Source organism: Netta rufina (genome assembly GCF_964035555.1).
Source record: "Netta rufina genome assembly, chromosome: 1".
NCBI classification, from domain to species: Eukaryota; Metazoa; Chordata; class Aves; order Anseriformes; family Anatidae; genus Netta; species Netta rufina.
This window is the reverse complement of record NC_140123.1, coordinates 144,021,210-144,048,435: the sequence shown is the minus strand read 5'-3', so window position 1 is coordinate 144,048,435 and position 27,226 is coordinate 144,021,210. Positions and strand designations below refer to the sequence as shown.

At 42.7% G+C, this 27,226-nt stretch overlaps 1 protein-coding gene across 1 annotated transcript in view; it reads left to right on the top strand.

Annotated features, from left to right (window-relative positions):
- Positions 1-27,226, top strand: part of DENND5B (DENN domain containing 5B) — a 110,554-nt gene that overhangs the window by 26,074 nt on the left and 57,254 nt on the right. Inside the window, exon 2 of the mRNA XM_084306619.1 lies at positions 24,472-24,581. Coding sequence (XP_084162745.1) covers positions 24,472-24,581 — 110 coding nt within the window. The remainder of the gene's footprint in view (positions 1-24,471; positions 24,582-27,226) is intronic.

The following is a 27,226-nucleotide window of genomic DNA, read 5'->3' as shown; positions in this document are numbered from 1 at the left end:
TCCTGTTACAAGCATGCCTATCCCTTGTAACTAATGCAACATGAACATGTTCCCATCTTTTGCGTCCAGTTGTTTATTGTAGAACAGCGTTTCTAAACACTGTTACTGAATAATTGAACGCGTCTCCAAATAGGCTTTCAGATGAGTCTTACTGCTAATGTGTGAGAAGTAACAGATGCTTTAGGGGAGCTATTCCCTTGAAGTTATTTAGAAGAAATGTGTAATTCCACCGGTACGGTGTGCCTAGGTAGCATTTTTTGATCCATGATTTTTCATTTTAAGTGCTCCCTTTAACATTGATAGTCTGCTTGAGCCATACATTGGTTGGCCAACTCTATTGCTGTGACTACATTTCTTTTAAGATCGATGACTTGTGTTCCTTCCTATTTCTTTGAGGAAGCATGATGATCCAGAATGGAATAATTTTACACTTTGATGGATTAAGTAAAACACGGGTTATTAAATTTGCCACTTGGGTGGATGTTGCAGTGAAGTTGTCATGTTACGGAGGACCTTTGCTGTTCATTCAGCCTCCGTTGTGCGCTGTTAAACAAAATGTCAGCTAGCGGAAACATATGGTCTCACGTTTTAGTGGCACAGTATGCTAGGCAATTCATGATTTGTGTTCTTAACCTGTTTATTGAGCCCGGATTTAGCAAGCTCCATCAATAGGCCTTGTTTGTTCTTGGGTGCCTCGTGTCAGGCTTCCCCTTGCCAATTCATTTGCCGGGCACCGTGTCTGTTTACTCCACAGATGTCTGTCTCCTACAATGCAGTCGTACAGTTCCCATTCAGATGAAGCTTTTTTTAGAGCGGTTTGAATGTTTTTAATATTCAAGCCCACTGCAGTCTCATAACTTAACCTACCAGCTGAAGCGCACGCTTTTCAATGAGACTCTTCACTGCGGTTTCCATGGTTACACTGGAAAAGAAACCTGCTAAATACGAGCCAGAAGGGCACGGAAGATCCTCTAGTAACAGCCGCCGTCATTATTGCAACTTTACAATTTCCAATTTATTCTTCCATTTCCTTTGCAATATTTTCTCTCCAAGTGGAAGCGTGTATTTCTGAAGGTTAGCGGCTGCTATAGAAAACAGCAGTTATAAAAGATGGCAAAGACAGACACCTCCTTTAAAATAGGTTTTTGTTCTGCTTGCAAATGTGTTTTTTTTCTTTTCCTTTTATTAGAGTTAACTTAAATTGCAAAGCGCTCTTTATGTGCAATTGTTAAGACATGGTTCATGAGGGCTGTAAGGGGTTGGCTGTAGGTGACTTGCATGCAAACTATGAACCAGCTTCAACGTACACATTCCTATCAGAATAATAGGAGTAATAAGCGGTGTGTTAACTGCTATTGTGGGGAAATAATACATATTTAAAGCAAACAACCAGCAGTTGCTTGAGCACTGGAACTAATGGAGCCTGGGTCTCCTGTGGATTTGCCTTGTGCATGATTGATTTTTACCATTGGAGAATGAGCGCAAGACTTTCCCCGCAGCTGCAGGCAGCATTTATGGTGTTCCCCTTGCGTTGTGTCTCTGGGGTAAGCTCTCGCAGCAGTGCTGGTAGAAGTGCTGGTGTCCTTCTCTGTCTTTCATCCCTGCCCAATGCTCACCTCTGCGATGGACAGAGAGGTTTTCACATCTGCCCAGCTTGGCTGCTCTAGTGGCATCTGCTCACGCTGGGTCTGCATCGAGCTGCCTGTCCCCAAGAGCCCCATTCCTCTGCCCAGCTTTTGTTGGGTAGCAGATTGAGGTGTTGCACATTTTAAGCAAGCCAAATAGTGACTGCACAAAGGCATGTCATTGGCTTTGGGAAATGACCTCCTGTTGCCCCTTCTGGTTCCTGTATAAAAGCATTATCTCTGCTAAAACATTGTCAAACCTTGTGGCATAAGAGCAGCCAAAGCCAGCTTTTGTACTGCAAAAAGCCCAGGGTAATTAGTCATCTATATAAATAACACTTCAGGACACATTAAAATGGAAGAATATTTATTTCAGCTGCTGTCTGGATACTTGAAATTGCCCTGCTTTTTAAATTCTTTTAAGGGCTAGATAGAAAATAATCACAAAAGAGGAGCAAAGAAAATCAGATTACAACCACATCATGCAAGCTTTCCTTCTCTTTATTAATAATAGTGTTTGCAACTCAAGTGACAAAGAAAAGAAACAAAAAAATAGAGTAATGAAATACAGCATTGTAACAGAGATGGTTTGGGAGGGACAGAAGGGAAAGGGATGGGACTACAAACTGTAAATTAGGGGTCTGCTTCTCACTGTGAATTACTTGAAGCTGTATTACACAGTATGGAGCAATCCCTGCTTGCATCTCAGTGGTAAAGTGTCAAGAATCCCTGGTGTCAGTAGGGTTAGAAAGAGCAATAAGCTGTTGGGGCACAGGGAAGGAAAGCAGCAAAGCAACAGACCACAGCAATATTTTTCAGTCATGGCTTGTGATGAACTAAGTGCTTTTGGTGGAAGACCCTTCCCACAGAGCCAGCGGCCTGGCTGTGGCCTGTCACACACAGCCTGGGAGCTGCACCTCAGCACCACAGCATTTCCGTCAGGATCGGTGACCAGGGATGAGCAGAAAACAGGGCTTATGGTTCCCTGGACTACCCTTTGGCTGTCCCCCCTGCTTTGGAGATCCTTGAGCACCCCTGATTTCCCCCATAGCTAGTCAGCTGCAGGCTGGTCTGGTGCTTGCCTAGGCCCTGCGTGCCAATGGGCCAATGTCAAATCACTAGAGTTTTCCATATGAACCTGATAAATCTGTATGGTGGACAGCGACGCACCTTGCATGCTGTGAAGTTTTGCTTGAGACCAGCAGTGAGGGTGCTCAGTCACTTGGGGTGATAGACATGCTGCTTGTCCTGAGATGTCTGTGAAACCTCATCTGCAGTCATGTTTTAGAAGAGGTGAGTTTCCAGCCGTAGTGCAGTAAATAACTCTGCCATGGTAAATTTACAGAACCAATTAGTGAGGGTTCCTGACTCCTGAGAGTCTGGCCTTTCTGCCCACTCTGCTACTTCCAGGGAAATAAAATTTTGTTCCAGAAGCTAGTGGTTTATCAGTGTTCATTTTGAGAAGCCTAAAATCTCCTTCAGTCTTTGGTATGGTTACGTTTAGATAAACACAGTAAGTCTTCAAAATAAATTGGGGAATTTCAGAAAAGCTATTAACTGCATGAATAAATTCGGAATTTAAATTAGTTACATTTCTGTATTGTCATAGATGTAATAGTTGACTTTGTGCTCCCACCTCCCATGTGCTGTGTCTGTATTTGTCTCTTAACACAGTACCATTTCTCTTCTCAGCATCATCAGTAAGACTGTTTTGTTGTGTTTTTTTTTTCTCTTTTCCCTGTGTGTAAAAGCTGTTTGTTGAATAGCCGATGAGAGAAAGGTGTGACTTTGTTGTGACTTTGTTGTGGCTTTTTCAAGTTGTGACTTGAAGCCAATTTCTGCTAGGCCAGGTCGTTCTGCACCAAGTTGCCCCAACAACTTTGGAGCAAAAGGACTTTGCATTTATGTGTACACACCGAAGTAGTAAGAAATATCAATTCTTCCTGGCTTTGTACTGAGCAAGTTGTAAGTGAGCCAGCCAAGAGTTGAGTTAAATTCCTTCTTTTGGCAGGATTTCACTGAGAGTTGCTTGCTGGGATGATGAACTAGCAGCTAGTAGCTCTGGGAACCTTTTCATGGCACTGAGAACCTGCTTTGTCCTGCAAGGGGTGAGATGCCTTCTTGCTTTGTAGGTACCCAGATGATGGGAGGATGCCTTAAGACAGCTGCCAAAGTCCTTCAGGCATGTGTTTTATTTGTAGCAAAGTGGAAGAAGGCACCACTTTTTTAGTCAAGGTGCTACAGTTGTCCTAAAACTTGGGTGCCATACCAAAGTGGAAGGGAGGGATGTCTTTTTAAAATAAACAGATGTAAGGATGCAAGAAAATAGATTGGTTGATCTTTGTGTTTGACTCATTTATGTTTAGGTTATGTGAAGCAGGAGATCTGTAGCCATTAATAAGAGAGATTAAAACTAATAAGAAAGGTTAATAGAGGCATTTTCCTTTTAATTCTTTCAAAGACACAATTTCCATTCCCCAGCCTTCACCCTTCTTCTAGTGATCTTGAACAAAATGAGCTGAAAAGATGAATCTTTTATTTCCTTGCTCATTCTGCTGTTTAAGAATTTACGGGACCCAAATTCTGTTAACAGGGAAAAAATTATTTTTTACAATGGACTTTATAATTATGATGGCCTATTGCTCTGTTGGAGTGTTGTAGGTGATGTGAAGTAAGCCTGAAAGAAGGAATATCTTTCTCTAGTTGCTGGGGTCTCCTTGCTCCATGTTGTCTAGACACACGTCTTGGGAGATAACCACCCGCGCCTGTTCCACAGCTGTCTGGGTGCCAGTCCCTCCTGTCAAGCTGTTACTTAAGCCTGAAGGGCCAAAGGATGAATTTCTTAATGAATCCGTAAACCCCAGTCAGTGACCAGCCAACTCAGCAAGTGCCAAAAGCCAGGCTTCTCATATAGATATAGAAGAAAAACTTCATGGTGCTGAATCCACTTTGGGATATGTGTTTAAAGTTTTTCCAAAGGCCAGGGAGCTCAGCAGTGTGACTTTTCCATTAAGTGCATTTTAAAGGAGTCTGAGCAATACCAGCCCTGCTGAAGATAAGCTTGTGAACACAGTGCACGTGCAAGCATTGACTCTGTATGTGCGCTGCCTCTCGGCGGATGATGGATTCTGTAATTCATGTCAAGAGGTTTGTGCATCATTCTGCAAATGGAGGTGATGTTTCAGATCAAATCAATAGATCGCTCCTGAGTGGTAAATCTTCCAAACAGGATACCCTCTGCATTTTAAAAGCAAACATTACAGCTAAAGCTGGTATACAGGTACTTACTGACAGCATACTGAAAAAGGCATCTTATTTTAGAAACTTTGGCAGCTTTGTAAGAGTATCTCCGAGATTGGTGAGTGTCTTCTACATGAGAAGAGTAAGGCCATAGTAGCCCAAGGCTCTCCCCAAAGAGGGGAAAGTGGAACCTTAATGCTTAAGTGATGACAGAAACCTCCTTTCAGACTGTTGTTGAACATCATCAAACACCAGGCATGGCCTTAACCTCTTGATACCCAGGCAGTTTTCACAGCTAAGAATAATGCAGATTTAGACAAATGAGAGAATAGGTAGATGAAAATATAAGCACCTTGTCAAAAAATGACTTGGTTGCTTCTCTTCAGAAATCTCTCTCAGCTGTTCTTCCTTTCCTTATTTCCAAACCTAGAGCAGCAATCATTTAAGTCTTTACTTATGCTTCTTCTCTCAGTCTCGATGCATCCTAATTTTAGTGAAGTTCTGTGAACTGAACAGTATGTTGTCAAACTGAAGGGTTTTGCACCTGAAGATGGTCCATCCTCAAGTACATACCAAAATGACTTTGAGTAATGACATTATATTGAGCTTTTCATTGGAAACAGTCTGGAGATGTCCGTGTGCTTGATAAGCTGTATGTTGCTCCGCAACATCATAATATAAGCACCTTAAGTTAGCTGGATAAATGCAGATTGATCCCCCTCTTTCATCACAGGAGAAAATCAGAGTAGGAGGAAGAAGCAGTAGTGACAGCATGGCCTGCCTCTGCCTTAAAGTCTTTGGCAGGGCTTGTAGGCTGGAGGCTCCTTACTTCCTAGAGCTGGAGGGGTAGGGAGAGAAGAAGAGGTAGGGGGAAACATGTTCCGAGCAAAGTACGCGCCCTGTCACTCAGGCTCTGAAAAATTAGGGCATTCTGCTTGTTGTTCCCTTGCCTCCCAGTCATCTTTTTTAAAAACTCTGGCTTTACCTAGGCTGGGAGTATGCTTTACACAAAGCTTATACTTCCCCTATGGCTTGTTTGAGCCTGGGCGCTGTGGCCTGACAGTCCCATCTCGCACCTTCAGAGCAGGTTGGCATCGCTGGCTTCTAGGATTTGCTCTGTCCTTCTGTCTCATGCTGGGCTAATTTAGCCTCATCTTGGTAAACAAGAAAACGGTTCTTATTCAACAGATTTGAGCTGGAGTGACTGCAGCTGTCGTCTGGCCTGTGCACAAACCAATTTTGTTCATTCCCTTGCCTGGCAGGAAGCCTGCACCAGAATTGTGTCGGGACTAATCAGCATTAAACCGATGTCAGGAGGGCTGCCCTGTAGCAAGGCAAGAGTGGCAAGGCTGTTCAGGAGGATTAGCCTAAGTCCTGCCTGGGATGCAGCTGTGCGAGGAAAGGCACAGAGACTGGACACAGTATTTTTGGGAGGGCCTTGTGGTTGTGGGAGTCCCTAGCCACCTGACAAAAAGGTAGCTTCACAGCAAGTGCTGTCCTGAGGAATCGGCCTGATGTGCTGCACGCGACCACAAACAGGAAGGTGAGGGATGGCGTGGTGTCCCTCGAGCTGTAGGAATACCTGTGGTACCTCTGAGTGTGCTGGGATTTCTTCCCCTGGAGAGGCAAGGCAGGCAGAATGACTAAGTTCAGTGTGTGCTTTCCAGCCAAAAGGTGATGTCGCTGCTGGCTTTGTCATCCAGTAACAGATGAGTTAGTGCTAAACAGCACAAAGACTGGGAGATGTGAATATTTCTGACAGAAGACCTGAGGCTTGGCAAGGGCTGATTCATAGCTCTGATGCCTCAGTCTTTGCGCTCCTGCCTGCTATTTGCACTGTAGGTACATGAGTGCCTCCTGGCTTGCGCTGAAAGCATTAAATCAGAGATCCCAGGTTGTGCTTTTGCTCTAACTATGCTGAAATGTTGAAGCCTTACGTTGCACTCCCCTCCCTACAGCTATTGAATTGTCTTGGCAGTTTTTCATCTCAAAATTGATTTCGGTCTCAATCCTAAGCAAGAGAATTTGGCTCTGAAGTCAACACTGCTTTGAACAGGAGCTTGGACCGGGTGACCTCTGGAGGTCCTTTCTGGCCTGGTTCTTCTGGTGACCTCAGGCCTGGTCCCCTGCTATTACACGTACATGTGTTGTATAATGCTATGGCTAAAATTCTCCAGCTTCCTCTCGCGGTCTGTTAGGGGTCTGTCTGTCTGTCTGTCAGCTCAGCATTTGCCATCCCTTCTCTGGCTGTTCATTGTAGAACCACATAAACCTGATGCACTCTTGTATTGTCCGGAGCGGGTGCAGGCATGCTGTAAATGCCTTTGAGTCCTCCTACACTGCTAGGTAAATCTGCATCTGGCTAAATTTACATGTCAGAAATGTTTTCTAGCACAAAGCTAAGCCCGAATGAACTTTTGAACCTTGTCCCTGACACATTAAGCACGTGGTCGCTGAAGCTCACTTGGATGGAGCGAGGAGACCTCCTGGCCTAAGAAGCCCCAATTAATTATAAGCTACTCAGCATAAGAAACCCTGCTTCTTAGGGAAAAATTGTCAACAAACCTGCCTCAGATGGACAGAAAAAGACCAAGGTAAACAGCAGTTTTCTGAGCACTGTCGTCACTGAAAAAATCTTTCAGGCCTTACTGAAGAAGAGCCCAAAGTCCCCAGTCTTGTGCATAGTGGTACACGAGATGGCAGCGATGGGGGTCATAGCAAGGCCGTGTTTGCTGTGGGTGTGAGGGCATGCAATGCTGTGATACCGATGCTCACCTAAAGCCTGAACTCCAGCATCCACCTAGGCATCCTAGGCACAAAGCTAGGCATGAAGAGATGGCTGGACTTCCAAAGGAGCACACGATGTGCACCTTTGAGTAATTAATGAGTAATTGATAGTCTTCACATGTGTGTAAGGAAAATATAAATGAGCCTCTCAAATTCTGGTATCTCTGATTTTTGTTCTTGTGGTATTTTGCCAATCCCAGGTGAGAGGAAGCCTGGCCTGGTGCAGGAGCTCTGCAGACCAGTGGGCAGACACCGGGACTGAGAAGGGTCTGGTCCCTCCCCACTCCCATCTCCCACGCTGCAGAGCAAACCTGGCTGTGCTGAGCAGAACATACCTCCTCTCTCTTAGTCCTTTGTTTTCCTCTTTCCTTGACATCTTCTAGCAACGTTTTACCTGTGGTGTTCATACTAATCGTATTTAATTTTTTCCTCCAGACAAAAATGATGGAAACTAGCTGCTTAAGAGGGAGGGCCAGTAACAGAAATTCCATTTTTTCCTTCTATCCATTCTTTAAGGCTGGTGTTTTTTCTAAACGAATCACCACTTTTTCCACAGTCACTTTAGTAGTCTCTGGACCTTCAAAAATTTCCCAAATTTCCCAAAATTTCTTGTTACCATTGGACTCTGGGAGCCTGTTTCTCATGTTTAATCATATGCCATCTGCTCTGCTGGCGGCCACTAACTTCAGGCTGCTACCCTGAAATCGCCACCCTTTGCCACTTCTGATGCAGGCCTGCCCTTTTGCTTTTTAATTCAAGCCATTTGACAAGTTTGAGACCCCTTCCTGTGGGAGCACAGATGGCAGCTGAAGGGATGCTGGAACAAATTCACTCCTGCCTCGGTGGTACAGGCTGGGTTTCAGGAGGGAGCCATGAGGCTCTCTGCAGATCTGTTTGAACAGGTCCTGTGTTGCTGATGAGCATGGAAGGGATTCACAATTTCTGATGCTCTTTTGGACCTTGCACGTGTAATGTTAGACAAATTCCTTCTTGGTTTGGTGAGTGGTTGTTTTTCTCTATATATCCTTTTATTTTTTCCTCCCCTTGTATAAACCCCTCAATGTCACAATTGTCTACTGAAGTGGGATTTTTGCATTTGGTGACCTTTTTGAGACTGTGAGAGGATTGGAGAGGAAGCAACAAATGGTGTTTTGAAGACAGGAAAATGTCTGCCATATAAACTAGAAAGGCGCACTGATGTCCTAGAGCTGAGGCTGTGTAGGATGCACTAGGTAAAAGAAGGCTGAAATGCTGTTGAGCCCATCTGCATGACATCCCGGCTGGAAAGCCCTTTTTCCACTAGCACAGATCACCCTGCAGGCACTCCCAGGCTGGTCCTGCAGGAGCTGAGACAGCACGCTGCCTGGTCTGCATCAAGGCACCCTGCACAAAGTGCAGGGCTGCTCCAGCTGTCAGGGAAGTGCCAATTTATCTTTGAGAAGAAGGGTTTTTTTGGAAACTTTGACCCAGTTCCACTCCCTTCTGCATCTTAAGGACCATGCTAGGATTTCAGGCTTTGTATGTACACAACCTACAGGTGTTGCACTAAGTACTTTTACTTCTACAGATTGAACATGCATTTAATCACAACCTTGTGTCAAAGCAAAATCCCCAAGGGGTTGGGAAACATCAGTTGTTGTAGGCAATGTCGGTTGCATGGCATCCTCGGCATGCCCTGACAGTTCAGGGAGTTGAAGCACTTGTCATTTGCCTAAGTGCAAACCTCTGTCACAGTGTCAGCTGGGTAACTGCTACAGAGCCATATCAGTCTGTGCTTTATCATTTGGGTATATATTTGGAAGGAGAACCACACTTCAATCCAGACCAGAGGAGGAGCTGGGCCTGTGTGGGGCTTGGTTCTGCTGCCATGGAGTCAGCTGCCCTGTGGGCTGTGCCAGAAGCCGTCACCTCTGTAGAGAAAGCAATGAGACAGGTGGGCAGGCGATGTGGGATGGTGCCACTGTAGGGTTTCCATGAGGGCCCCTCTGCGCTTGCTGTGCCAGGGGAAGCATTAGTGACCTGGAGGAAGCCAGCCTAAGCACTAGCCTTTGGTCTGGCAGAAGGAGTTGGAAAGCAGAGGGCTATGGCAGTGCCTGGACACAGGCACCAGACAGCCCAGGGCTCTGGGGCAGGCAGCAAAAGGACATTTTCTTGCCTTTGGGGAAGGTTTAGTTTGGGAAGGGGTTAACCAGAAGCCCCACCAGAACTGCTACTGTGCTGATTTTATAGCTGACTTAAAATATCTGATCCCTCAGGCTGTTTATAGATGGATTCTCTGATGCCACAAAATACAGATTCGGGTTGAAGTTACGTATTTCTGGCTGTCATACCAGTATAAAATGCATATTCAGGCTGTCATATCAGTATAAATACAGACTAAACCTTGCAAAACCCAGGATGGAGTCCTACTTTAACAAAGCAGCCTTTTTCAGAGACAAGAGTATATTTCTGATGCTTTGTTGTTTTGGCTTATGAATAACCTTAGCTAGAAAGGTGGATGTTCTGTAATTCTTTCATGACCTTTGAATTTGTCTCTGTAAGAGGTATGTAAGTGCTCAGATTCCTTTAATCTTGTATACATGGGTACTGCTTTTGGTTTGGGAGGGGAATTCTGTTCCCCACCTGCGCCACCTCTTTTTGTGACAACTTGGAGAACCGCCCCGCTGGACTGATTCTCCGTATGTATGTGAAGTCCTTAAAATATTCATTGCAGCCCGTGGTAATCCAATATTAGTGAATCATCTTACAGCCCTTTTCAAGAAGGTGTTTCTTCAGGCTGATAGTAACAGCGCAAGCTCTCTATAAACAAATATGCAGGAATACTTGTGGCTCAGCTACCCTCACAGCTGTGTCACTGCTGAGATCTGCATCACTCTCTGTCACAAATATTTATAGGTTGGGCCTTTACCCTTGTGTGTGCTTCGTATGTAAGTATCCCCCCCCTCCAACCCCAAAGAGAGTTATTTCCTTAATGTAAATATTTAATCCAGTGCACACATGCCTGATAACCTTTGTGTGGAGGAGGTACCCGTCAGGGATGGTTTTGGTATATTTGCGTGTTGCAGAATTAATCACCAGAAACCTGTCAGACCCTGGAGAGATATGCAAATGCCTGCGTCTCTTTAATCTGTTGTGTGCGTATTTGAAATGGGAGCTCCAGCCCCGTGGGAGCGATGCAGGAGCTCATGATGCTCTGAAGAATTGCAAGGCAGCTGGGTCCAGGCTTTAGGACCCTCTCTGCCATTGCTCAGGCTGTTCTGTGGAGATGGGAAGAGCACAGGGTTAGCCTTTGAACCTGTAACAGAGCATTCCTGCCAGCCCTCTCTCGGGGAGGGAGGGAGCGTGCCCAAGCCCGTGGCTGTGAATACATTATAGGTAGAGTGATGCTCTTCAGTTGGCAGGCATACGTGTTACAGGGAGAGTGAGTGGGGGGACTCTTGCAACCCATCCTTGTGCACCGTAAACAGCTCTCTCCTGCTTCGATCAAAGGAATAACAGCATCTTCCTCTATGTGAAATGATTATGCTCCTGTTTTCTGTAACTGGACGCTCAGGTTTACCTGTCCCACGTTGTCACACCAGGGAGTGCCACCGTTGTTTTCAGAGTCACGTTGCTGTACCCGTACGTTTGGTTAATTTGGTTTTCTTCTGTATGCACTTCCCTGTGTTTGTGGGACACCTCCCAGACATCAGTACCCTCACAGAGACCGTGGTCACTGGGATGTTCTCAGCCCTGATGCAGTCCATGCCTAATCCAGTCCTGATCTGCTCGTATGAAATACTCCATCCCTAATGTGTGCTGAAACAGTTACTGAGCCCTCCAACACAGCACGGCATGGCTCGCTGCATTACACAAAGCATTCTATTTAATGCCACAAAATTCTCCTTTATGCGAGAGGAAAGTGTAAAATATTGGAGCATGACTCCTATTGTTTCTGCGTGAAATGTGTGCAGTGGCCAGGAGGGCTCTGGCGTCTGCCTGCAGTGGCTCTGCATGCTTTGGTTTTGAATCAGCCTCTCTCGAGTTGCTGATGGCTCACACTCTTTAAAAAATGAGAGGGCAGCAGTTACATGCCTTCCGCCTGTGTGCTTTTAGTGTGCCGATCAACCTGGAACCCAGGCACTAAAAGGTCAGTGGTAAAGAGGAAATCCTTGCTTAATGCCAGGTAAATTTAGGATTACTTAGATCTCTGTTCTCTGCTGCTTCAATCTGGGAAAGCACTAAAATAGCAGGCACAACATGCTCATAGTTGAAACTGGACCTCTCTTTCTTACTCTCCTTTTTGTGCATCTCTCCGGCTCCTCTTTCAGAGCCCCACTGGTGCTTTTCAACCCTTTTTTAGGCCGGGAAATGTTCTCTGTTCCCTTTTGTGGCTCTCCATGGTTGTTTTACCTTCATAAAGGTAAAAAGTAGAAAATTCTCGGAAATGTGGGCTGGTTTTACATTGGTGTCTACTGTTCTACAGAGGCATTTACACTGAAGTTGCAGTGGATATCTGAGGGGGGAGGGGGACACTATTTTTCATCATTGGGCTTCAGCAAAGGAGAGATATTGTTATAGTATAGTGGCATTTGCATGGACTCCTTTGCCTCTCTACTCTACCTTCATGCCTTAAGAGGCTTTCCTGATGATAATGGAAGGTTTAAAGTTTAAAGCTGTGTTTTGGGGAAAGCAAGCTACCCCAAAACATACTGGAGATCAAATTGGCTAGAAGCCTTGAAGCAGTATTTTGGGGCATGAAGGTTAGGAACGAACCTACAGTCACCTCCAGGTATTCCAGGTGTCTGGGAGAAGGGGTGGGACAAGGTAAGAAAGGGTCTGAGGTGTAGGGGCTTTTGTGAGGTGAACCCATAGACAATTTTTCTTTTGTCCTTCTCAGAGGAGATCCAGCTTTACAAGGATGCTTTGGCATCTATTTGGCATCTATGCCTCCCAAGGCATTAAGGAGGGCAAAGGATTTGGTTTCTGAGCATCTCTTTGTCGGGGCATGAACTAAATCTATAGGCATAGTAGAAAAATGGCAGTGCTTTGAGTTTCCCATGTGGTGTCTAGTTTGGATCCAGAAACTAACAATATTTGCCCATACCTGTGGATGTGAATCCTGACACCATTTTTTTTGTTTGTTTGTTTGTTTGTTTTGTTTTGTTTTTGATTGAGTCCTGATTTCAGCTTTCTGTGTTTTCAGCGAGGTTGGAACCTGGCCACAAAGTGGTCAGCAGTTATAAGGCATGAAGCCGATTGTTTGTGCTTTGTCTGAAACAGAGAGTTCAGGGTGGGGTGGGGGAATCTGCACCTAACTAGACATGGTTTACTTAAGGCACAGAATATTTTTCATGTGGCTTAGATGTGGGATTCCTGTGCACCGATAGCTTTTTAATGATCCCTTTTGTGTAAACTCCCTGGCAGCAGCCTGATCTTCAAACAGTTTCCAAGTGCAGGTGGTTTTGACCAAGACATGTAGGGTCTTGCAAAGATGTCTGTGGCAGAAGACACATTTAAACTACATAGTTGCAAGGATTTATCTTTAATAGTTGTAAGGACTTATCTCTCTTTCAGACTGATTTATTTGTTCCTCTTAACAGTGTTTTAACATTTTTAGTTGACGGAACTCCACTGTTGCTTTTTCTAGGAGATGATAAGAACTGTGTCACGCAGCATCTTGTTAGAAATATTTTGTGCCTTCGCTGGCAGTTTTGCTCACAGTGGAAGCATCTGCAGCAATACGCTCATCTCCAATTACTGTAATACAGCTGAGAGCATTCTCCAAATTGTGATAGCTTTTGGGGCAGCTCTTAAATAGAAGTATCAGCTGCAAAAGACCCGTATGGCTGCATGGGCAGCAGATCCTCGTCTGCCCACATCTTCATTCCTGCTCACCACTCCTCCATCCAAGAGCTCTGATAACTTCATGCCTTGCCTGCGGGTGCTTGTGACTTTTCAGGATGTGGAAAGTCTTTGTCTCTTTCTAAAAAGATTTAGTTGTTGAGAACTGATGGAGGACAGGCTCTAGGAAACTGGTGTAAGGACAATTATCTATTGGCAGCAGCTTAAACAGCAGTTTCTCAAAACCCCTAAACAAGGCCGGTTTGTGCTACACAAGGGAGTGTTTCTACTTCGTGCCAGTGAAAGAGCTGTCCTGATTACAAGAAGCAAAGATATTTCTCTGCCGGACCCCTTTCCCATCAAAAACACACATAACTAAGCTTTCCTAAAGCTTGGTAGCTGTGGCCTTTGACAGACAAGCATTGCCTTGCTGCAACCTGTTGCTTGTAAAGGCCATAAAGAAAAGTAACTCAGCATACCAAGAAAGCATGGATGGACCTTCAGAGACACCTCCAGGTGTCTCAGATGTATGGGAGAAAGGAACAAACTGAAGCAGACTAATCCTGTCCAGAAGACAGGGGTAACTTCCTTCTGACCACCACAGGCTGCACTGCAGGGATGGATGTGAAAGCCCGGATTTCACAGGCTGGGTTCTGCGTGGCCAACTGGAAAAAATAAGATAAGGAACCATGTGCTTTGGGTCTTTTTTTTGTGGCTTAGCACGTCAAGGGATGGCTTTGGGTGACATCAGAAGATAAAGACTTCCTTTAAAACAGCAGTGATGTTTCCCAGTGTAACGGTGCTATGGCCAGAAAACCAAGGCCTCGTGCTGTGTGAGATGGAAAAAAAGAAAGATGGAAAGAAGATGAGATGGAGGTGAGAAAGAAAGAAGGTGAGATGGAAAAAAAGAAAGATGGGAAGAAGAAAGGTGCTGAAAAGCAAAAACCCAACTAGTGCAGAGCTAGAGCTGACTGTAGGAGCCGCAGGACGGGCATCACGGTGCTCTGCTTCTGTCAATGTCAATTAGTGCTGAAAGCAGTGCACGACAAATTAAGCTTCTTTCTTTTCTTGTACTGATTTGCAAGCCGAGCTTAATTACTGTGGCAGAAGGTGTTATTGTGCAGGTATTTGCCCTCTGCTGCTGTGTAAATACAGCTTTTGTGAAACTGCTGCTGATTTCAGGTGAGAAATCACCTGAAATTTGTACCCTGCTGGGTAATTGGGGGACAAATACTGGTGGGTGATCGTGTAATTTTAAAAGAAAATCTTAAACCTCTCTTAATACAGCCTGATTTAGAAGTTAATCCAGTGTGCTGTAATTAAAAATAAGATAAAACAAACATGACTTGTACTAAAAAATCCCCAAAGCAAAATTTACTGGAAAATTCCCCTTCTTTTCCCAAATTCTTGCACACAAACCTCAACAGTACTGGTAGAGGGATTTTTAAGATGACAAATTTGAGTTGTGTTTTTCCCTTTTCTTGTCTCCAGAAATACCAAGTGAAACAAAGCAGACCTTGAGCCAAGGCCCTGTGCTGCCTCTGTCCCGGTGGAGTGGAGGACAAAATCTGCTTTTAGATTCTTTCCAACTGAAAGTGGATTTTGTGCATTTGTGCTTCCTAAACCAATCTGACAATGCGTTGTCGTGTTTTACACAGAAATTGGTTATGTTCGAACTTGATCCTGCCCTTGTAAATGAGAGGAAGGTGCAAGCACGAAGAGAGGCCTGTGTAAAAGGCGTGACTGGTTTCCTCACCCTGTATTCAGTCCATGGAGAGAAGCAAACATGTGAAATGAGGAGTGGGAAATGAGAGTCGTGCTGAGCAGGGGGTTACCCAAACTTCTCAGAGGATGTGATGGCATCTGAAATGCCTTTTCCTTGGCCCAAGCCAGTGGGCAGATGCTTCTGTGCCTGCAAAGCTAGGAATCCCCTCACAGGCCTGGCTTTGACATCCTCTTGTGTTTAGAGACCCGAGCTGGTCTCTTGCTCTTGCTTGAGCATCTTTTGCCCATCATGAGCATTCTCCTGGAAGTGAGGGATGCATTGCAGGAGCTGGACTCAATGGTCCTTGTGGGTCCCTTCCAATGCAGGCTGTTCTGTGAAACCCTTTGGTTTCCTATGGTTGTGTGCATTACTTACTTGCTCTGTAACTAACCAAAAAGCTCGCAGGCATTTTAAGATTGATGATGTGTGAAACTTAAATGAACTTGAAATTATTGCTCAGATTGCTTTCTTGATCAGTACAAATGGCTGTTCGCTCCATATCAAGTATTTAAAATGAACAGCCAATTTGAGCATAAAAATGAAAAAAAAAAAAAAAAAAAGTAAATCTGCCTCTAGCTGTATATAAACAGGATAGACAAAGAGGATCTAAAATAAAGGCCTGAGACTTAGCTAACTGTATTTAGGAGTATAGGTCCAATGTTATACCTGGGTCTGCTGTTTTCTGCTAATCAGCTCCAGCTATTGGGAGCAGACACTGAGGTAATTGTGTAGGAGCGCTGTGCCCCCACATGTTTATTTAACTGCACCCCAAAATCCCCCCAGCTGACATAATATAAACTGTGACATTTTGGATTTGACAGATTATGATGCAATTTTCTGCAAACTGTAATTCATGCAAAATGTGTAATTCTCCCCGTTCTCTGGTGTTGCGGGATGTCTCTGCTCTGCTGGCAGCTGGGGCCGGGGCTATTTTAAGAAGCCGACAGCCTGGTGCTGTCTAATGTTACTCTGTAGGCAGATAGTAAGGATCTTAATCAAGGCCAGACCAAAGGGATGGTGGCAAACTAAACTGCTGCTGGGTATTACCCTTTTTTCTCTTTATTTAGGTTTGTGCAATGACTCTTAGATGAAGAGATCTCCTTTTCAAAAAAAGTCACTGAAATATTAAGCCTATTCAAAGTGTAACTGTTTTGTGGCAATAGTCATGCTCCATTTTGCTTCTGGTTGTATAAATAATGAGACTGTGCAGTGGTGTCTGTAGCCCTGTGCTTTGGCTTTGGGCTGTTAACCGGAAGAGCTTGGAGTCTTGCTCATGGCAGAAACTGATTTGTGACCCTGTGTCAAAAACTAGATGTGCTTCTTGTGCTTTCTGTGCCAAGGTCCTAAAAACATGCTCTGACAGTGTGTTTCCAGAAAATCAGTAGGCAATTGCTGGTTTTATTTCCTTTAATTTAAATATTTATGTAACTTTTTGGTCCAAACAGCTCAAAAGTGGAACAGAATAGCTTAAGACACCTGGAGTGGAAAAACATCATCCTGCAGGTGTGAATGTGGGTTATCTTCAGGTGTCTCCTAAAGAAACAAAAAAAAATCCTGAAATACAAATCTATTTAATGATTTTTTAATTTATTTTTTTCCTATGCCCTCTGCAGAGGGCTATCTTTCCAGAAAATACAGGCTTGACAGAGTTATCTGGGTCCTTTGAACTTGTGCCTGGATTAACAGCTCAAGTGTGAGGCAGCAGCGGAAGTCACTCTGAATTTACACCTAGAAATGGAATGAGCAGAGAGGTCAATGGTATTGCAGCTTTAATATATGCTCCAGGATTATAAAAAAAAAATAAATTTAAGTTGAGGAGGATTGCATATTGCCTCTGTGCAGTCTAGGAATGGGACTTTGCTTGACGAAGGAACGCTATGGTATCTGTGAAAAGATTCTTGTTTTTCTGCAGAAGATGAGCAAAATGGTTGTGAGAAACCTGCATTAGATGTGATAGAAGGGCAGTTTTCCATTTATCATTATGAGCACTTTTTGGTGGATCTGTTACTGGAAGAGATTAAAATTGTTCATCCAAGTTATAAACGTAGAGCTCACTTCTTCAAAGCTTCACCTAAAAACCACCCTAATAGTTCTATTCATCATTTCTGTCTTGTAATAAGTAACTTTAAAAAGTCCTGAAAGTAACATCCAGTACAGCATTGAAGATGCAACAACATAGCTAACAGTATTATACTAACAAAAGCTTCTTGATTTTAGTTCAGCGATGGTTAAATAACATTTTTTCCCAGGCTCTGGAATGGCTTAATATATGAACAAAGCAGATTTTGTAATAGGAAAACTATATGGCAGCATGCTGTTTGAAGTACTTAGAATTTAATCTTGTTACTAATTTTGACAAGCATTTCTACAATGTCTGTCAATGTGTTCAACAGTTCGTTTCACCTTTTTTTCCCCCCTCCCTTTCCCCAGTACATTTGTATATCTTTTCATGTTGTTCATACGTGCTTTCTTTATTTCTGTTTCTTATGTTGTGTAGTCTTGTACAAATGGCTAGAAGCAGATCTCCATGGCAAGAGCTCAGATACTGCAAACAAAGCCTCAGGTAAACAGGGGTTAAGGACAAATCAATAATCAGGCCCTCTGTGTCTCTTTATTTCCATCTTCCAGTTCCCCTTGAATCAAATTAAGGGTCAGAGTTTAGAAACCAAAGCCTTGGATTTTTTCACTCTTCTACCTCACTTAAATCAATATCTGGTAAATTTTATTCTTTTCCTTGAAGCTCTCTTGGCAGATGTACTTCCCTTCTCCAAGGAAACGCCACTGGTGGTGTCAGGTATATTAGTGGATATACAATAGGCTAGATCTTGTGGGTGCTTGATAAAGACCAAAAAATCTTGTGTGAGGCTGTATTAGAGGATACCTAGCAAGAAATCCAGCTAGACTTAGTTGTCTACATTTGTAGACAAAGGACACTGGAAGGTCTAGATCCACCAATTTCTGCTACAGGGACTCAGAGGTTCCTGAATCCTGAAGGAAGCATCTTTTGGATTCTTGAGATAAATACCAGTGTTAGAGAGGTCTGTACAAATACAAACAGCTTTGCAGATAGAGGACACAACCTACTATGCCTTCAAGCTTAAATATCAGTCAATTCCTCTAAATACTGACATGCAGGAGTTTTACTAGGTAGGTTAGTCCCTGCTCACACCATAACTCCAAAATAGATAGGTAAAGCCACCACCATCTTACAGACAACATTTTACTGCTGAATAAACTCAGACTTCAAAATTTTGGAACAAAAACTGTTTATTCTGCCCTGTCCCAGTCCCCCTCTTCATATCATTTCCCTCTTCCACCATAAGATTATGAGAATATGTGGTAGGAGATGATGCCTTTGAGTTCATGTCCTTGAATACTGAGTAGCTAACTACTGCTGCTTTGGCGTAAAGGTGCAGCAGAGCTCAATTTGTGTGCTGCTCCAAGTAACCAGTTCCTGAACCCAACAATCAACAGCCAGGCATTATTCCTGTCTCTGTGTTGTCCCCACTTGCATGCTGTATATTTCTAGCTTCTCATGCAGGCTCACACAGTTATCCAATAAGCTTAACAAAGTTCAGCCTGCAGGGAAATAACATAGCTGGATGTGCTGAACACTTTTAATTAGAAATAGCTATCAAAGAGGTTGTGACCATGATCCACAGAACTGTGCACATTCGTGTTCCCAGTATGTTCCTCTAAAGGAATAAAAGATATTTTTATTTTGGTAGTCACAAACATTCCTGTCTACGTTCCAGAGCCTGTAAGGACCGGCCGATAGCTGGCATTCCCTGGACCAGAGGGTGTGGGTAGAGGATGCCTTTGCCTATTTAGTATGTATTTTTGTATGCCTCTGTAGCTGTGATAATTAATACAGATCTATTTGAAACCTTAACATCACTAAATTTTTAAATATGATCACTCATATGAAAGCTATCATGACTGACAACCTCACAACTGCAGCTGCATTTCCCTAGTAATTTCATCCTTCACCCGAAACATAAAGATGCTTATTTTCTAATTTTGAGAAATCTTCTCACTTTGAAATGACATTAGCATCCATTGCTTCAGCATTTACTTTTATTTTGAAACTAAATGCCCTATAGAAATGAGTGCCTTTAAGGGAAAGCACAAGCTTTCTTAAAGTACCATTGCATAAGATGTGGTATCCACTTGAAACTGAACTTAAGCCTGACACATTTTACACAATTTTGAAAAATACTTGAATGTTTTTTTTTTTTTGAAAATACACAGAAATTAAAAGGATTTGACTCAAAGCCAACTTTTTAACTTGCCTTCGGAAGGGAGCTTACCCTATGAGATGTGCTGTTCACATGAATGTGTCCCACACATCAAATACGGTGTTACTGTCAGTACTCACAGTACTGTTATCTGGCCATTAATATTTTAGAATATGGATTCAATTTACATTTGATACTTGCTTCATTTTTAATGTACCTTGCTAATCCTCTTTTGGAAGCTAGCAAGCATGCATTTAAGAGTGTAGTAGATGTAATGAAAATTCACTGTTTGCCTACAGTAGCAGCTAAAAAAAAAAAAAAGTTATTTGCTACATGTGCCTCCTAAGTTCAGAACTGAGCAAGGTGACAGTAGATCCTATAATGTACCCTTCAGTCCAGGTCCCTTCCATGTTTGCCAAGAAGGTTTTCCTCCCTGTGGGTCTCCTCCAGCCCCTTGTCAGTGTGGTCCACGCCTCTCATCTCGTGTGGGTGAGAGCCGGGTGCTGTCTGGTGGTCTGGCCACACGACGGCACTTCACTCTGACATGCAGGCTGCTTTCTGTCAAACCCTTCTACTGTTTCTGTCCAAAATTATCTGTCTCCTTCGAAAGTTTACCCTGTCTCGCTTCCTGGGAGCAGCTTTGTATGGAGGGTGCAGTGTCGTGTCCCTTCGAACTAATAACCGATTGATTCCCTCTGGTGTGCTCTGTTGGCTCTTCTCTTCTGGCTTGTGTTCAATGATTGAGAAAATCGTTCCTTGTGTGTATTTGATCATTTATTTAAATTAAAAAAAAAATAATCTCTAGTAGCAAAATGCAAACCCTGAGACTCTACAAAGGTAAGTTATTTGTGCCATTTACTTTGCTGGGTAAAATGAATCCAAGTTGTCAGCCTACTAGAAGACTGTTACTGCTGGTTTTGGAAAGCCAGATTTTTAAAAATAACGTTTATGCTTCACAAACAGAATGTTTTAGACATGTCTGACATCTAAACAATGATACAAGTATTTGCAGTAGCATATAAATTATTGGTTATCTCCAAAACCTGATTGAAACCCTCAGTTTATCACATTTACCATGGTTTACTGGCAAATGCAACTTATTCTTTTCCAATTGCTCCAGGTGACACTAGAGTACTGCCTGTCAAATAAGCAGGGAGGTTTATAGGGAAAATGAGACAAAGGATGTTCAATAACAAGAACAGAAAAAGGTCAAGGGCTTCCCCACTCTCAGTTCCCCGGTGATGTAATTTTTGGTCTAATGTGGAAATAAGTACAGCTTTATCTGGTGGGATTGGTCAATGAGTCACCGGACTGGGAGAGGAGAGTGTTTTCTAGTGCAGGAGCCTTCCAGATTTACCCTGCAAAGCTCTCTGAGCAATCTGATGTGCTTCCACAGCCCATCAGTGCTGCTCTCCTGTCAGAGGACACTTAAATGTGAGGTGGCATCAGGCACCATGCAGCAGCTGCCCTCTCCTCCAACACAAACCTCATTGCCCAACTTGTAGAGACCCACCAAACCAAGTGCCCAGTGCTCTGTTCCTGTGCACATATGGAACCCATTTAGGTGACAGCCAGGTGGTTTGGTGTCACACTGGGTCTCAGGGCACAGAGCTGTGTCCCCAAGGTGTCACACGACGTTGGTGTGCTGGAAGCAGGGCCCTCCTGAGTGTGCCCCACAAGCAGGGAGCCCAGGCAGAGCCTGCCCCAATTTCTGTGGTGCCTCTGTATGAGACCAAGTGATAGAAACAGTAAGTGATGTCCTTACTGTGCAATGCTACTGGACTTCCATTTGCAGGCATGTGCTAATAATTGATTAATTGTCCAGCTGGTTCTTGACTGTGGCTTGTTTTTCAAGCAAAAGGTGTTTTTGTAACACCTGTACAATTGTGTACCCACCGAGAACCTGCAATGGGTTCAGCCTGTGAACTGTCTCTGAACCTCACAGGTTGTGTAAATAGCATCAGTTAGTTAGGTTACTTCACTAACATTTTTAGTCATCAGAAGGGGAACCTTTAAAGAAACGTGGACTGCAGTGGTCACTTTCTGTTAACAGCGGAGATCTTGACCAAGTTGTCTATGTGCTCTTCAAAGTTCGAGCAGAAGCACCCAAATGAATTTAGCATCAAATGCCTGCCTTGCTGCTAATTCACAGCTGTAAGATAAACAGCATCAGATGCGAGGAAGATTGAAGATCTAATTAGGAAATAACCTCATGCATATTTATTTGGATAAGCAAGCACTTTAATTACTCTTTGATAGTATGAAGAAAAATGTTGCCAAATATGTTTAGGTGCATAACTGGACACAGAATTTTTGCTGGCTTTCCTTGTTGGGGTTTTTATCTATGCAACTTCAGAAATCGGTGGATAGCATTGTATCTTTTACTTTAGTGCCTCAGCAAAGAACTTCTGGACCAAAATAAGAGGTTATTCTACTGACATATAATGGAGAAATACTCTGTTTTTTGTCTAGTTGATTCATATGGCCTTGTAACAGCAGGAACAGGATCTTTGCAAAGTTTATGCTCTAGAAAGCCACAGAAGCTAGCAGCAAGCCTTGTCCTGCTTGAAAAATGTGATGAACTAGTGAGCTAAACACTGACGTGTTTTTCTGATATGACCCAGTTTAGCTGAAACCTCCAGTTTTCTTCATTTTTATGATGCATGCACTTTTGCTGGATTTTTGGGGTTGCCTTGAGCAATTTGAGAAGCAGGCTGGACTCTCCTGCAAGAGCTCCTCACATCTTTCCATTTGCAGTTTCTCCTGCCCCAGGAAACACACAGCACCGCATCATCTTGGAGCTTTTCTCCTCCCAGGCACTAAATATCCTTGTAGAAGCTTATTTTTTCCCCTACATTTATCCACCAAAATAAAGTGAAACAACGCTAGAAAAAAATAAAAATGCAGGAACATGCCCTAAGTCACATTAAAAATGAGCAATGTATAAAAATACCCGTATCCTTAAAATCATAAAGAGGTCTTGGGAAGGGAAAGATTTGAAACCCATTATTTGCATGCGGTGAAGCCGAGCTGGAGACAGAGCTAGCTCTGGAGCTCACCTGGCAGGGCAGCTTTTACAGCAGGGCAAGGTGTAGCCCCAGCACAGCTGAGTCACACATCTTGAGGAGTTTCTGCCCGACCACATGTGACCCAGCAGAAGGCTGGTTTTGGTGCAAGAAATCCCCGACCTTTGCCTCCTCTTCCTCCACCTGGCTGCATGCAAATAATGCTGCTGTGGCAGGGCAGCAAAGAGAATGTGCCACTGCATTGTGGGCTCTGCCTTCTGTATTCAGGATGTGCTAAAGGTTTCTATGCACTCATTAATCTCATTAACCATTTTTATTTCCCCCCTCTGGAAAAAAAAAATAAATCCATGTAGTGTTTTTTTTTTAATTTTTTTTTTTATTTTTTAATTTTTTTAAGGCAGTATTTTATGCAGCAACTGGTTTACAACCCTCCTAAAACTTTGCTGGGATAATTATTGCCTTGTGAATTGCAACTGTGTATTTCTCTCACATGTTCCCTTCAATTACTTGCAGATCCTAAGCTCTGCAAGGGAAAGCCTGAGAAACTCTGTTTGCAAGTATCAGTTTGTACAGAAATTTCCATGTACTAATACTGATTCATAGGTTTCCTGTATAAAAAGTAATAAAATAGTCCACTGTGAGCCAAATGATTGTGTAGCCTGTGATTTGCAACGAGCAAAGGGCATGTGTTAAATGCCTGGGGCCTCAGTAACCTTAGGGTAACTGCTCAGCTATGAATTTTGCAACATCATTTAGAGGCTGTTAGCTGTGTAAATGTTGTGTTGTCATATGGAGCTCAACAGGCACAAATTACACTCCCACAGTCCACTTTGCCTTGAGAGAAAGGTTAGTGAGGTTAGGGACTCGTTTCTGCAGGAACAGGGGCTTGCTTTTACAGCTTGCCAAGTAATCAAATGGTTTTTCATCCAAAATAATTTCTCCTCTAAGAAAACATATTTCTCTTTATACTTTTTAAAAAAAAGAGATTAAAATATTTATATTTTTAAAGAAATGATATTCTATTTCAGTAGCAATATATTTTTAAAGTATCTAAGTAACACTAAGAAGTCTCAAAGGCAGCCTCTGAGTGCAGGGTAAGCTTTGGACATCTTTAACATTTTGAACTTAGGGCCTTCATCCCTTTCTCCTCTCATATGAAAAAGGAACTGAAGAGGAAAGTCCCACCTGTTAGTCTTTAAAGCAAGAAGCCTTAAATTAGTAAGCTACTACATGGGCGAGGAAGGCAGTATATTTTAGTAAAATTCACCAATTTTTAAGTACTTCCTCTTTTGATCACTGTGTTGCATACCATAGAATTTCCAATGATAGAAACTCCACTGGCAATATCCCTTTGAAATACACTCGTTGTATGCTGATAACTGGATGTGTTTCTGCTTGAAGTCTAATTTCATTTTTCTCTGCGTGGAAAACATCTGTCCTTGAAATCTGACATAGGAAAAATAAAAGTTTAATCTTTGTGCAGAACTTGGGATATAAAACATAATCTGTAATGAATCCTTAAATAATTTGTAATAACTGAGAGGTGCTTGTACTTTTTATTGACCATTTCATACAAACTTGAGATAGAGAGCTCTTTCAGCATCTAAGTAAAGCCCTATCTCACTATTGAAACTACAGAGAAATATGGAGATTATGGAGATCCGGTTGATTACAGGGTCTTTTTCCATAAAACTCCATCAGTATTTTTTGTCTTAATGATAAATTTTCATGCAGAAGATACTCAGCTTGAAGCTGCATTGCAACTGTGCTAAGATTTTAAGGGAAGAAGGTTAAGGTTAGGCTGAGTGTGCATCTTTGATTCTCTTTCAGAAGCGGTACATCTGTTGGGAAAATGCATGTCAGATTTCACCTAAATAAATAAATAAAGAATGAAGTGAATGAAAGCTGCCCAGGCCAGCTCTCTCAGAAGGCTCACTGTTGTGACGTTATTTTTTCACTTGTTGCAGGAGAGAATTTTGACCAGAGTCCCTTAAGAAGAACCTTCAAGTCCAAGGTTTTGGCCCATTATCCTCAGAACATTGAGTGGAACCCCTTTGACCAGGATGCAGTCAACATGGTAGGTAGAGAAATTCCCTTCTTGAGCTGTTGTTTCCTGCCAACTTCAAGTCGAAAATGATTCCTGGGTTGTTTACAACCTGTGCTTGTGATATGGTGCACAGGGAGCTTTTGCTGGGACTAAATGCAGCAAATATGCATGCTGGTTGAACTGCTGCAGAGGAGGAGATATTGTGAAAATACACAGTGCTTTCAAGCAAAACAAAAATAAGATGCTGTATTTACCTGACTACTTCTAATTAAATATGCTATGTGATGAAACAAGTCTAACCACTGTCTCAGTGGCTGACTGAGGAGGTCACAGTCACCCAGGATACACATCAGGTGGGAAGGAGGCAAATCCAAGAATTCCTGAGAGACTAATATTTATGTGAAATTTTTGAGTACAACAAAAATCTTGATGCTGCGCGTCACAAGGTCTCTTTACTCAGAAGGTTGAACTTGCCTAAACCACAGCTTTTGTTAGGTGATCACTTTTAATGGTACCTCTACAACAATGCGTCCTCTGTATCTCTCTTTCTTCTCAGCTGAATTTGCAAGTCTGACGATGTGGCTAAGTCTCATGACTGGGCAAGGGAGGAGAAAACAGCTTCTGGAAATTTATACAGGGGCATTGAGAATTAAAAGACCACTGGAAACTTTCCCAAAAAGTTGATATTCACAGGATGTTGCCAAAATCACCAGAGTGTTTATTATTATTCTTGACAAAGACAACAGACTATTGTTGTTTAAGATACGCTTTCTAGCATAGAAAAAGCTATTTGTTTTGTGATTTAAAAGTAAACAATTGTAATAATATCATTAAAGCAGTATTACCAATTCTAGCTATCTTCAAAACTGCCTACTGGGTCTAACTCAAAATTAGAAAATTAAGGAGCCCCTTCCCCCTAATCTAGTTCAAATGTGCCTTACACTTGAGGAAGGTAGGACTGCATACGAGCTATTGCAAATCAGAACTAACCTCTGCTTATGATGCAGAGATGAGATCAGGAGAATCTCATGGCCCTCAGGCTGATGGAGACATGGGGAACACATTAAAAATAAATAAATAAATAAATAAATGGCTTTTGAAAATACAGCCTGAATTACATTTAGTTCACAGTTTGAAATTTTCCTGCAATCGTGAAGGTCTGGAAATCTCCAAAGATCATCTCCCTTACTGCTGAATTTATCTTATTTTTTATTTTTTAGCATTGTGCCAAATATTCAACATGAAAACACAGGAGCTGGAGGTAGCAATGACACTGAGAGCTGACAGTGTGGCACTGCAGTCACGCACAGAAAGGCAGAGATGAGCCTGATGCCAGTATCAGTCACTCTGCCCGCTGACAGCTGGGAATTTCTGTTCTCTGCTTCCAAATGTGCACTGATGGAGATGGTGCAATATTTGGGTTGGTCTCCACATTACTTTGTGTATATAATAGGCACAAAAGAATCAGAACAATGCTTGACAAGCACAGTTAAGATGATAATAACTCAACTGCAGAGTCTGCTTCTGCTTTTTAGTTCTGCCTCTGAATTAGGGGTGTTCAGAATAGGTGGAGTGATGGGGGTGTGCGGCAGGAATATGGCAGAAAGAGGCAATAACTGGAATTGCTGCATTATCTGTCCCCCACATTACGTTTGAAAACATCTAGTATTCATGAATTGTGATCATATTATCAGACAAAAATGGAATACCCAAACCAGCAAGAGACCTATTAAAATAAAATAATTGAACGAGCTGCATTCAGCTGAAATCAAATAGCTGAAGAACACATCTTTCATTTGTAATGTCTTTGGAGGAAAGAAAAAAAAAAAAAAGCATTTACTAACAGCAGCAGTATTTAATGGTCTTTTAAATCATCTTTTGGAAAACTTCTTTATTGTTTTGATCTGAAACATCATTTAAAGTAATATCCACCTCCACAGAGTCCCTTGAGGCAATTATTGGCCTTTCTGATCTTGCCTTGCCATATTAGTTCTGCCTATGTGTTTGCTTTATGTGAGTTTCCAGAAGCAATTTTCCTCAGAGAAGAAAATGCATAAATCCTTGAAGGTTAACTTGTGAGAACTCAGCACTGTTGGATGCCTAGGGAATTTCAATTGCCTTCTGAAACCATCCTGTCGCTTTAAAAGTAACCCCCTGAAGTCCTGAGAAATCACTCTGCCTACAAGTCATGTTTTCTCTCCCTTTCAAAGTATGCAGAGTTCTGTTTAATAGGGAAATATTTCTTCCCCCCACTGCTTTCAGTGATTGTCCCTGCCTAATGTCACATACTATCTTCTGTAGCCATTCTGCAAGTCATCTGTCATACCAAGCTGAATGTCTCTGTAGAGGAAAGTGATCTTTTTTTTTAGGAAATAATACTCCCAATTTTAGTCCTCTGGTTCATCAAGGTATGTAAATAATTGCATATATTCCTAGAGTCCAAGGAAGTATCATCCATTTAGGATTTCACATACTGAAATAAAATAAAGGCTACTCAGCATAATTTGAAGGAGCAGGTTTTAAAAAAGAAAAGCATCCCTCACCCACATAGCAGTAAGCATAGATGCAATACTTACTGCCATAGCACGCTGTGAGAGTGAAAAATATAGAGGGGCTCAAAACATGAAATAGAGAATCTAAGGAAGAATATGTGAACCCACGCTGATGGCAGTGGA